The sequence below is a fragment of the Podarcis raffonei genome, chromosome 3 (assembly GCF_027172205.1).
Source record: "Podarcis raffonei isolate rPodRaf1 chromosome 3, rPodRaf1.pri, whole genome shotgun sequence".
In the NCBI taxonomy this organism is placed as follows: domain Eukaryota; kingdom Metazoa; phylum Chordata; class Lepidosauria; order Squamata; family Lacertidae; genus Podarcis; species Podarcis raffonei.
Window position 1 is genome coordinate 122,530,794 of NC_070604.1, and position 13,080 is coordinate 122,543,873.

At 48.6% G+C, this 13,080-nt stretch overlaps 1 protein-coding gene across 1 annotated transcript in view; it reads right to left on the reverse strand.

Annotated features, from left to right (window-relative positions):
- Nucleotides 1-13,080, reverse strand: part of OTOF (otoferlin) — a 199,326-nt gene that overhangs the window by 42,080 nt on the left and 144,166 nt on the right. The window contains exons 25-29 of the mRNA XM_053383844.1: nucleotides 12,732-12,866; nucleotides 11,144-11,305; nucleotides 6,636-6,755; nucleotides 4,549-4,710; nucleotides 2,832-2,994 (exon numbers count right to left, since the gene is read on the reverse strand). Of these exons, the coding sequence (XP_053239819.1) occupies nucleotides 2,832-2,994; nucleotides 4,549-4,710; nucleotides 6,636-6,755; nucleotides 11,144-11,305; nucleotides 12,732-12,866 (742 nt within the window). The remainder of the gene's footprint in view (nucleotides 1-2,831; nucleotides 2,995-4,548; nucleotides 4,711-6,635; nucleotides 6,756-11,143; nucleotides 11,306-12,731; nucleotides 12,867-13,080) is intronic.

Here is a 13,080-nt window from a genome sequence, read left to right on the forward strand (position 1 = left end):
TTTGGAAATAATCATGGCATGAATTACGCAAAATCCCCAATTTATGCAGATTGTGCAGATAGTTATGTGAATTATATCAACGAGTGGACAGCGAGACGAATAACACAGCATTTGGCAGAAAACGACCTGTTGTGGTTCAGAAAGAGCCCTGATTGTGACCAAGACAGGACAGAGATAGCTGCCTTCTTCTTACATCCCTCCCAGAAGGCGTGATAAAAGGAAGAAAAAACGACTGGGAAAATGGAGAAGAAAATACTGGAGAGAGAACACCTCCAAGCTTCAGAAAGAAAGCTTGCAGGGATGAGAATAAGCACACAAAGATGTTGAATGCACAAGAACATTTGTGTTACGGATATTCCCAGGCTCAAGTATAATCACAGCACTTTGTATTTCATAGAACCATAGAATTGAAATAGAACCATAGACTAGGGTTGGAAGGGACCCAGAGGGTCATCTAGCCCAACCCCCTGAGATGCTGGCATCTCAGCTGAAGCATCCATGACAGGTGGCCATCCAACCTTGGCTTAAAAACCTCCAAGGAAGGAGAGTCAACCACCTTTCAAGGGAAACCGTTCCACCGTCGAACAGTGCTTGCTGTCAGAAAGTCCTCTCTAATGTTGGGTCAGAATCTGCTTCCTTGCCATTTGAACCCCTGTGGACCAGTATGTTTCCAAGCACAATTCAAAGTGTTCGTGTTGACATTTAAAGCCTTAAACGGCCTCAGTCCAGTAGATCTGAAGGAGCGTCTCCACCCCCATCATCCAGCCCGGACACGAGGTCCAGCTCCGAGGGCCTTCTGGCGGTTCCCTCCCTGCTACCCTGAACATTCCCACATTTATTTCAGATGTGGGGCTGTGGGGAGAAGCAACGTCAGAAACAGTGATTTGCTTAAGGTTACCCAAGCGATTTCCTAGGTCCTTTGGGATTTGAACCAGGACATCTGCTGCTCATGGAGCTCAGTTTCTTAACTACAGAGCGGGCTCATTAAATAGCATTCTGCCCCACACCCTCCTGTCTAGCAAGCCAAGACGCTAAAGACTGACCATTTATCACGTACAGTGGTACAGTGGTACCTCTGGTTGCAAACGGGATCTGTTCCGGAGCCCTGTTTGCAACCTGAACAGAACGCAACCTGCGTCTGCGCGTGCACGGGTCGCGATTTGCCGCTTCTGCGCATGCGCGTGATGTCATTTTGAGCGTCTGCGCATGCGTGATCCTTTCCGGTACTTCCGGGTCACCGTGGGACACAACCTGAAAATGCTCAACCTGAAGCAAACGCAACACGAGGTATGACTGTACTGGCCGTTCCCTGTTCCAAGTTACACACTTAGTTCACACCAGAGGTGTGTAGTGATCAGGTGGGATTGCTATGAGAAATTATAACAAATGTAGAGTAAACCACCTGTGTCAGCAATGAAAGCATTGGGTTTAAACTATTTTGATATGATTTTTGATCACTCCACACCTCTGCATCCCTGTTCCATTTCTCTTTCTTGGCCAGTCACGTACATTGCCGGTTGCTTTGCCAGGCAGGCATCTTGGGTCATCAAAGACAGAGGGCAAGTTTCTTTGATGTAGCTTTTCTGATATGTTAATCTTAGGATGTTAATCTTAGGGCCAGGAAGCAGATCTCACCTGAAGGTGATAATGAAACAATGAAAACAAACAGGGAGAAATGTAAAGTATTGCACTTGGGCAAAAAAAATGAGAGGCACAAATACAAGATGGGTGACACCTGGCTTGAGAGCAGTACATGTGAAAAGGATCTAGGAGTCTTGGTTGACCACAAACTTGACATGAGCCAACAGTGTGACGCGGCAGCTAAAAAAGCCAATGCAATTCTGGGCTGCATCAATAGGAGTATAGCATCTAGATCAAGGGAAGTAATAGTGCCACTGTATTCTGCTCTGGTCAGACCTCACCTGGAGTACTGTGTCCAGTTCTGGGCACCACAGTTCAAGAAGGACATTGACAAACTGGAACGTGTCCAGAGGAGGGCAACCAAAATGGTCAAAGGCCTGGAAACGATGCCTTATGAGGAACGGCTAAGGGAGCTGGGCATGTTTAGCCTGGAGAAGAGGAGGTTAAGGGGTGATATGATAGCCATGTTCAAATATAGAAAAGGATGTCACATAGAGGAGGGAGAAAGGTTGTTTTCTGCTGCTCCAGAGAAGCGGACACGGAGCAATGGATCCAAACGCCAAGAAAGAAGATTCCACCTAAACATTAGGAAGAACTTCCTGACAGTAAGAGCTGTTGGACAGTGGAATTTGCTGCCAAGGAGTGTGGTGGAGTCTCCTTCTTTGGAGGTCTTTAAGCAGAGGCTTGACAACCATATGTCAGGAGTGCTCTGATGGTGTTTCCTGCTTGGCAGGGGGTTGGACCTTGTGGTCTCTTCCAACTCTATGATTCTATGATTCTATGATCGCTGTCCTCCTGGCCATCCTTCTTATCATGTATATTGCTTGTTTATCACCTCCCGGGATTGCCAAATGCACTCCTTTGTAGTTCTGTTTTATTTACCCCATACTTAATTAGTTTTGGTAGTTTAACTTTGTTCCCAGTGGGGTTTGTTGAAATGCTTAGAAGGAATCTGATTGGTTCTTACGAACACTCTGTAAAAAGTTCTTTTGTGAATAAAACGACCTGGGCCAGGGGCTGGAGAGAGAGAGATTATTATACGCACCCTTCCCAGAGTCTTGCTGGTTCAAGTCTCTGTGTGTATTCTTATTAATCAGAGTTCAATCCTTCCTTTACTTTGGGAAAGCCTCAGAGAGGCCCCATCTCCCGGACCCCATAACATCACCTTCCCTCCCTCCCTCTGGGACTACCTGCTGTGCTCCAGTGCTGAGCTTTCTTATCCGGAGGCCTATAGATGAATTTCCTCAGGGAGTTCACAGCGTGGCTTCCCACGAGGGTGTAACGTCCGAAAGCGCGGCAATCCACAACGCGGATGTTCAGGGGAGGATGAAGAAGCTCGTTCTCAGGAAGATCCTGCAAGGGGCCAGATGCAAAGGTAGGATTTGGCCAGGGGTCATATGGTGGTTGGGGGAGGGGTGACGGGAGGAATCAACAGATCTCTGGTGTCTTCAGGGTCATCTCAGCCACCCCCTCCTTGTTCCAATGCCCTCATTGGTCCCAAATTTAGAAAGATGAGATCTGATTGGCTGAGCTTACTGCCGCTCTGGGGAAATGTTTTATTTTTTTATTTTTTAAAAAAAATTATTAGATTTTCCACAATAGCAACAAAAACCACAAGGCAGAATAACACACAAAAACAGAAAAAAAGAAAAATACATCAATGAACGAAAGAAAAAAATGGAACAATAAACAGATAAACAATAACAATTCTTTACAAATCCAACCGTTTAAACATTTTGGTTGACTTCCTCTAGTCCCTCCCTTCTGAGTTTCTTTGTAGTTGAAAGTAACAGCTTTCCAATATCATTATTGAACTAAAACAATTTCCAATTATAGTCCATCTTATTCACATTTCTTAATATTCTAAATCCCATTTATTTGATTATAACTTAATTTAATCCTAGGCCTATTTGTTTCTTTCTTTCAAGTAATTTCTCATTTTTTATATTACAATATTTATTCAAATAGTCCTTAAATTTCCTCCAGTCCTCTTGAAACTCCTCTTCTTTCTGGTCGCGGATTCTTCCAGTCAGGTCGGGGGAAATGTTTTACGTTGAAGTGGAGTGTTTGGAATACAACCAAGGGTAATCTAGTAATCTAGTCGAGCCTCCTTCAATGCAGGAATCTCAGCTAAAAAATCCCTGGCAGGTGTCCATCCAACCTCTGCATAACAGCCTCCAAAGCAGTCTCCTCTTTTCCTGGCTAAACATCCCCAACTCCTTCAACTGTTCCTCATGTCATAAGAATTCTAAGGTCTCAAATATAAATTAAGTGCTCATAAATGCACAAGGCAAACACATACATTATATAAACCACATGTCAGGAGAGCAATCCTGGAGCCATTTTTAGTCACCCAGTGACCTCAAATATTCCTCTGCAGGAAGGGAGGCAAATGGGAAAAGCCTTCTCTAATGGTTATGGGGTTGCTCGTGCGTAAGTTGCCGCCACTCCTGGGTAGGTGGCCTGGTTAAACCTTTCCTGGCTGGACAGCCCCTCACTTCGTGGCTGTTCAGTCGCTGGCAGAATCCGACAGTGGGCGTTTCTTCAACCTTTTCCAACATAAAAGTTGTTTGACGCCCAGTCTCCTCCTAGCCTCCCTGCGCGGAAGTCTTCTGCGCAGGGTGGGCGTGGGTAGCGGAGGACCTGTGCTCTCTCCGCTGGTGTCCAGTGAAGAGTCTCTGAGCCTGCTCTCCGCTTGCCCCATTGGCCCCCCTCCATCCCGGGTGTCGCGCTGAATTTCTTCCCCAACAGGAGACCTGCCTCTCTCCCTACTTGGCCCCTCTCCAGCATCGTCGTGGAGCCCCTCCTCCTCCTCTCATTCCGATGGCAGTTCCCTGACACCTTCCCATTGTCCTTTTGCTTGCAAATCCTGTCTTAAGGGTGTATCTGCAGTATGAAGATACTCACCACTTCAAACCATTTGACCAAAGTGCTGAAATTGGGGTTTTTCTTGTAATTCTGGATGAGGGACGACTGGACTCCCCTCCCGGCACATTCAATGTCCACTCGAGGCCGATCCACCTGGGCCAAGTTCACGCGCTTCAGGTCTCTCAGTCCCCAGAACAAGATCTAGAATTATAAAAAGGTAAAGGTAATGGACCCCTGACAGTTAAGTCCAGTCAAAGGTGACTCTGGGGTTGCAGCGCTCATCTCGCTTTGCAGGCCGAGGGAGCCAGCATTTGTCCTCAGACAGTTTTTCTGGGTCATGTGGCCAGCAGGACTAAGCCGCTTCTGGCGCAACAGAACACCGAAACGTTGTTTACCTCCCCGCTGGAGTGGTACCTATTTATCTACTTGCCCTTTTGGGTGTGCTTTCTAACTGCTAGGTTGGCAGGAGCTGGGACCGAGCAACGGGAGCTCACCCCATCGTGGGGATTCGAACCGCAAACCTTCTGATCAGCAAGCCCAAGAGGCTCAGTGGTTTAGACCGCAGCACCACCCTCGTCTAGAATTATAAAATTGTAGATCACAGAAGAATTGATGCTTTTCAATTATGGTGCTGGAGGAGACTCTTGAGAGTCCCATGGACTGCAAGAAGATCAAATCTCTCCATTCTGAAGGAAATCAGCCCTGAGTGCTCACTGGAAGGACAGCTCCTGAAGCTGAGGCTCCAAGACTTTGGCCACCTCATGAGAAGAGAAGACTCCCTGGGAAAGACCCTGATGTTGGGAAAGATGGAGGGCACAAGGAGAAGGGGACGACAGAGGGCCAGATGGTGGGACAGTGTTCTCGAAGCTACCAGTATGAGGTTGACCAAACTGCAGGAGGCAGTGGAAGACAGGAGTGCCTGGCATGCTCTGGCCCAGGGGGTCACGAAGAGTCAGACACGACTAAGCAACTAAACAGCAAAGAATTTTGGAGTCGGGCGAAGGGACCAGTCAGGGTCTGGACTGAAGAGGAGCACTGGGGATTGCTCCCTCCTTTTCCTCCGCTTCCCTTGGAGGAGGAGAGGGAGTGATGGGGATCGTCCCCCCTTCTCCATCAGTTTCAAGAGAAGAGGGAGACAGGATTGAATTGCAGCAGAACTCAGAGCTGGAAGAGAAGGAAGGGGAGCGCTGATAGCAGACTTCCTTGGAAAGCAGAGAAGAGCCACCATCCCCAAGAACTCATCGCTCAATTAGAGTTCAAGAGCAACGGGCTCAACGACTTTGACTACTGGGGCCCCCAGTTGTTGTTGGGGAAAGAAGAGAAGGAGCTCAGAGAGTGAGCAACGTCACAATGGGATTAAGGACTATAATCCTTGTCTTGCACCACAATGACTGAATAAAACCATAAATACGAACTTTCTTGTTTCTTCCTTGATCCTTGATGCTACCAGGAAAGCAGAGACCCACCCATGCCTGACAGGACCCTGTTCAGGCATGGCCAAACATGGTCGTCCAGATGTTTTGGGACTACAATTCCCATCACCCCGGACCACTGGTCCTGTTAGCTAGGGATGATGGGAGTTGTAGTCCCAAAACAGCTGGAGGGCCAAGTTTGGCCATGCCTGATCTAGTCCAACCCCCTGCAATGTTGGAATATGCAGCTGTTCCGTACGTGGATCGAAACTGCAATCTTGGCGTTATCAGCACCACGCTCTAACCAACTGAGTTCTCCACCCCCATCGTCCAGCCAGGACGCTGAGGTCCAGCTCTGAGGGCCTTCTGGCGGTTCCCTCACTGCGAGAAGCAAAGCTACAGGGAACCAAGCAGAGGGCCTTCTCGGTGGTGGCGCCCACCCTGTGGAACTCCCTCCCAATCAGATGTCAAAGAGATAAACAACTACCTGGCATTTAGAAGACATCTGAAGGCAGCCCTGTTTAGGGAAGTTTTTAATGTGTGACATTTTAATGTATTTTTAATCTTTGTTGGAAGCCGCCCAGAGTGGCTGGGGAAACCCAGCCAGATGGGCGGGGTACAAGTAATAAATTATTATTATTATCATTATTCCTTGGAAGCACCAGTCCACCCGCCCATCATGCAGGAAGCACAGCGCCAAGGTTTTAAGTTTACCTCTACTCTGTATTTGCTCAACACAGGGCGGATTCCCAAAGGCACAGGCAGAATGGGGCCCCGATCCATGTCCGTGGGGCCGTCAATGGGAGGCAGCTCTGACTTCCCGGCTGGGCCAATCTGCAAGAGAGAAGGACGGCAGGTCGAATCTGTTCCTTTAGCAATCTCTCTCTCTCACACACACAAACACACATTTGCCAACCGCCATGATGCTTTCGTTCACCCTTGGAAAGTTAACCCATCCCTTTCATGCACTGCTACGTGGGGGAGTCTAGAACCCCTGCTTTGAATAAGGTAAGCCCAAAGTCACGTTTTTGGATAGAGTACGTCAACTCTTCATCCTTTACTGCGTGACTCGGAAAATTTGGGTCCAGTGTTTTGCCCGAGTCTTTGAAACGAAGAGTGGTACTCAAGGAATATGTAGGGTAGGGGGTTGCCAACTTTTTTTGGGGGGGGCAGAGGGCTCATTTGGAATGAATGTTGAGAATGTGCCATGGGTGCCAGTTACAAGATGGCTGGCATGGGGTGTGTGGCATTGCCAGTGCTTTTTGTTTTCAAAAAATAATGTTTAAGGGGACTCTCATTTTGACTCAAGAAAAACCACCATTTTATAGTTCACATCGGGGAAAAGAAATAGAGTAAATGGACAAAAGTACAAAGATTCAAAAAATGTTTAGGGGTATGTGTACCCCTGTATCTCCCCAGAAAAAAAGCGCTGAGCATTGCACAATGTGGCTGCTGTGGGGAAGCGGAATGATGGATTCCATGTTGGGATGGTTGAGACTACAAATCCCATCATCCCTGACCACTGGTCCTGTTTGCTAGGGATGATGGGAGTTGTAGTCCAAAAACAGCTGGAGACCCAAGTTTGGGAAACCCTGATCTAGTGCATTCCCCGGGGATATTTCCTGAGTCATTTCACATGTGCCAATGGATGGATTGGCAGCAGCCTGGTACAAACATGTACCACTCAGGTGAGCCCTGATTCAGGGAGAAGGACTCCAAGCTGAAATGGAAGCCACTTTTCCCAACGTTCTTTCTTTCTTTCTGATATTTGAGCAGAAACTACCAACACGGTGCTTTGTGAAGTGCCCAAAAGTATAATCAACATTAATTCTGTGATCCGGGTGGAAATTTCGCATTGGAAACTGTACATCTCTGAATCACTATTACAACCATGCAGGTTTCTAATAGCTCCAAGAGGCAGGCAAAGAGACTTTGAGCATGCTGGTAATTTCTGAGAGGTGCCAACATTTTGGGGAAGAAAGGGTGATTGGTGGGCTGAGCTGACATTTTCTTCCAGAGGATGAACAGCCGCTTCGGAGGTTACCCGCATGCCCAAGGCCCCGCTCCGCGATTTGTGAGCGAGTTACGGATGGAAAAAGTCGAGGGAGGGAGAGCAGGACAGGTGGGTTGTGAGACAAGCAGAACTTGACCTAGTTTGGTTCATGCAGACAAGAGAAAGAGAGCAAGATAGTGCAATGGGCAAAATAAGAATAACAAAAATCAAATCAAGATATCCTGTAATACAAGGCAAGGCTGCCAGCTAAGAGAAATGAGAACATCACAAAGGGCTTTTCTTTCGGCTGCAGCAATCTGGGAAGCACCTTGATCTGCGGCACACATGGATCATTGACTGCCAGCAAGGCCCGCCTGATCTCTTCGTCGTCGTAAGGAAGCTGAGAAGGTGGAGGCAGGGCAGAAAGAGAGACAGACAGACAGAAGGACGGACAGGACAGGACGAATCCACAGATGTAAAGAAAAGAAAACAAAGTCCACTCTTAAATGGGCAAACAGTGCAGCAGATGGAGAAGACATAGTCTGCTGGAAGAAGGAGTTGTGTTTTTGGCAGGTGAGATACTTGGAGATTCCTCCATCCACACAACTTACAGTAGACCCGAAACCTCTGCGCCATTTATTTATGTGATCTCAGCTTCATCAATCAATCAATCAATCAATCAATCAATCAATCAATAGATAGATACATAGATAGATAGAAAGAGGGCCAGAGAACAGGGAAAACCCATTGAAAGGGGCTGAACCATATCTTACGAAAGCTTCCAGAACTCAGAAAGCAAGACGGAGGGTTAAAGAAGTTCTTTCTGCACTAGGTTTCCCTGTGGTTGAAAGAGCTTTTAAAGAGCTTTTTACTTACTAATCTCTGGGAAGATCATTTCAGGATCCTGGGATGCTCCTGCAAGAACTTGCAGAGCCATCGTGAGATCTTGAGAGATCTCGGACAGCCCTGCAAGATCTTGCAGAAGCATCTCAGGCCCTTAGCATGAGCGTCCCAGAGGCCAGCAACATACCTTCCAATTGCCCCATTTTAAGCAGGACTGCCCTGCTTTCTTTGAAGGCACTCTGGGCTCTGCTTCTGTCCTGGGGTGCCCAGATTTCATGGGGCCTGAGGATGGGGCCCCCGGAAGCAGCTCCCGCAGTGGCAGCAGCATTGAGAAACAGGCATGAGAGTTGGAGCCCTCCCTCCTGCTTCCCAAAGCTGAGCAAAGGCATACCAGGCTTTGGGAAGGAAATGTGAGCCTGTGTCCCAATTTGGGCAGGTGGAAATTGTGGTGATCACACAGGGTCCCCGGACGTTTCACTGTCTATTGATCCCTGTGCCACCACTTTATTTCTCGCTGCCACCACCCAGGCCCTACCTATACTGAGTCCAGTCAGGGTTAAATTGGAACATAAACTTCTGTTTATTTATTGCAGTTTAACAAGCGTGTGGTTTCATAAACAGTATTGGTCAGTTATAATCATGGGGTGCCTATCCAGACCTATAACTTCCGCTACCTGCTCTCACTCACTAAACCACCTCTCAGATATTTACTTGTCTTCCTAGCTCCTAGTTGTTCCTGACTCAGCTTATTTCTCTACACTAACTCAACCTACCCACAGACTCTATCCCAATTCACTCCCACTCCAACCAACCACCCAACTCCCAACGAACTTCTCCCAGAGCTGGTTTTATAGTCCCTCTGACTCCACCCCCCTGGGTTCTGATTGGGTAACTTGTTTAACTAATTCACCTCCAGCACACTCATATGTTAACGTCCCAGGAATGGCTTTGAGCAGGTGAGAATGGTTGCAGGGGCACAATTCCGGGGATCTTCCTGGCTTTGTGTTTGTGCACAGACCCCCAAAACATAACCCCGATGGAAGTTTCAGGCCTACTGTACTAGCTGCCTGGGAAACATAACAGAAAAGACTAGTTCGTTTTGGCCCAGTTCTCCAACCCATGAAAGTCATCCCAGAACCTGATTCTATCTTCTGTTGATGCAGAATTCGCCTTTTTTGCTGCTGCATCACACTGTGGACTCATGTTAAGCTTGTGGTCCACTAAGACTCCTAAACCCTTTCCACATGTCCTGCTGACAAGCCAGGTGGCTCCACCCCCCATTCCTATATTTGTGCATCTGGTTCTTCCCTACCTGTACTCATTGTGCACATATGACTGCATATCACCTGATTCATCCACAGTAATTATTAAGTTTTCATATGATACTACCATAACGGGCCTAATTGCAGGCGGAGATGGTTCAGCGTACAGGGGGAGGTTCAAAAAGTATCTACAAGGTGCTTAGAGAATAACTTGCACCTAAATATTAGCAAGACAAAGGAGATGGTGTTGGACTTCTGGAGGAAGAGAGGGGAACCTGCCCCATTGTATATGGGGGGGGGCTGTGTGGAGAGAGTCTCCTCCTTTAAATTCCTGGGAGTTTACCTTAGTGAGGACCTTACTTAGAAAATCAACACAACTCAGGTGGTCAGAAAGGCCCAACAGAGACTCCATTTCCTCAGGGTCTTGCAAAAGAATAATGTTAAACAACAATTGATGAACTCCTTCTACCGGTCCACAATAGAAAGTGTCCTTTCATATTGCATCACAGTGTGATATGCTGGCTTGACAGCCACGGACAGAAAGTCTCTACAGAGGGTGGTGAACACAGCACATGATATCATGGGCTGTCCCTTGAGTCTGCTAGATGACATTGCAAGGGATCGTTGCCTTAGGAGAGCGAGAAAAATTCTCAGGGATGACTCACACCTCGGCCATCACCTCTTTAATCTTCTACCCTTGGGCAGGAGATATAGAAGTATAATCAGCCGTACCAACAGGCTAAAATATAGCTTCTATCCGAGGGCTGTTAGGCTGCTGAACGGAAAATAACATAGCGCAACTGACTTGCGAGGTGGTGTGTTGTTCGATAAGCACACAGAGTGCAATGAGATTGAGTGTTTGGGCAGGGAGGGAGGCTCATTTAATTTCATTGTGCACAGGTTGTACATTGACAATAAAGGTGTTGTTGTTGTTATCCTGTCTAAGTGTAGAACCTCACATTTGCCAAAATTCATTTGTCCCAGTCCTCCAAGCCCTGAAGGCCACCTCAAAACCTGGTTCTATTCTGAGGCATCAGCTACCCCTCTTAGTCTCATTCAGGGACCTCAGGCTCAGCCAGGTTTGACCCACTTTCCCCATGCATGTGTCCTGGAGACACCATTACCTGGAGAAGTTCAAAGGCAGCCAGCAGGTCCCCGGCGGTGGAGTTGCCCCGGTAGATCTGATAGTACTCTAGCTGGGGCGGGAAGCGGGGCGGACAGTACTCCTCATCCGACATCTTCACCACAGGCTTGGCAAACGTTCGGCCCATAAAGTCAGCCTTTCCCTGGAAGGAGATGGAGAAGGTGGAGAGATCTGTTGGTCGAGCATGAGAACCTCAGGGTTGTGGCTTCCATCCATTCCAAACAAGATCTCAGCTAGTCTGCTCTGAATATCTAGCTTGAGCCTTGGTCCTCAAAGCAGTATGGTGGACCACAGACCAAAAGTGGTGGGTCAGGGAGGGTGTGCCAGGAGACGTCGCTATGGGGAGCTCCAGAGTCAAAAGACGTGAGCAGTGCTGGATGCGAGCCCTCTCCCACCAGGGCCTGGGTAGAGGAGGAATGGTGGAGACCATCTCCCCAACCTGACCCTTCCAGAGAAGAAGAAGACAGTTCAAAATTACAACTGGGGTTTGAGTGAGGTCACAGCTCAGAGGAAGATGAGGGGGGAAGTTGGGAAATAATGGGAGAAGAGGAGAAGGCAGAGTTGGAGCAGCTGGCTGATACGTTATCACTAGAAAGCATTCCAGACCCACCATCTCCCAGAACCCGGCGAGCCTTGAAAGTAGAAGAGCAAAGAGCCTGAAAACAGATAATCGTCAAGGGAGTGGTGCTGTTGACGAATGAGGAAGTGGGAGAGAAGGGGGATGGTGATTTACTCGGGACAACACCATTCTTCGAAGAGGCTGCATTTCCAAGCCTCTCTCTGTAAATATTGAGTAAACAAGCAGGTGGTAAGGACTTTTCCTTGTCTTATCCGTTCCTGGCAAGCTGGGATGGTTCCTCTTCTGCCTGACACAATGCAGGCAAAGAAGTCTGCTATGCTATGATTCCCCCCACTTCCCTTCCCGGCCCCTCTGTGATGGCCTGGGATTCGGACTGGGATGCCGAACCTGAGGGATCCCAGCCTGCACAGGATTCCCCACCTCCAGAACCAGCTGAGCCGGGGCTGGGGCCTGAGCCTGAAGGGTCGTCACCTGTGCTGGATCCTCAGGTGCAGGCATCAGCTGAGTCTGCTCTGGCTCCTGAGGTGATGGAGGACCCATTGCCTGCAGGTGCTCCTCTCTCAGCCCCGTCAGAGGAAGCTGAGGTTGCCTCTGGGTCCGGTAACCCTCCAGCCTCTCCTGAGCTGCAGAGGCTCAGGGCAGAGAGGTGGAGGGAACTAAGTTCCCGCAGGAGGAGTGCTCGCCTTCAGGCCAGGAGAGGTGAGTCACCAGAGGATTGGGGCCGCCCTATGCCTCAGGGCAGATAAAAGCAGGCCAGCCCCAGTCCCAAGTTGTGGGAGCAACATTGTTGGTAGCCAGTTCCTACCTGAACCCTGTCCTGCTTTCCTGCCTGACCCGCCCAGGCTCCCTGCTTGCAAGCCTGTTTCTGACTTCACCCGGCTCCCTGCCCTTCAGCTACTATGGACTGCCTCCATGTTACACCTCTGACCACAGACCGGACTTGGACCTCACCTCTTGGGTAACCCACGGGACCAGCACACCCTCTTACCACGGTGTCCTGGTCATAGATCTCGATGACAATGATGGGAGGGTCGTCCCGCATCTCATGGACTTCCCCATATAGCTCCACGTTGTCAAACACCAGGAGCTGGTCCCATGTGGGGCAAAGTGTCTCCTGGAGGACCTGAGAAGAGGAGGAAGAAGAGGAAGGACTCAAGGTGTGCATGAACCTCCTCCTTCAAACCCCATATCCTATTTCTTTTAGTCCCCCCCTAAATCCTGCAGAGCTTTTGCCTACAGCAGGAACTGCTGCTATATCCTTCTGGAATTTTGCATTTGAGGCAGCCACTATCTTTGTCTTTGTTTGGTGGGTGTCAGAGATGGGGCCTTTTCTACAG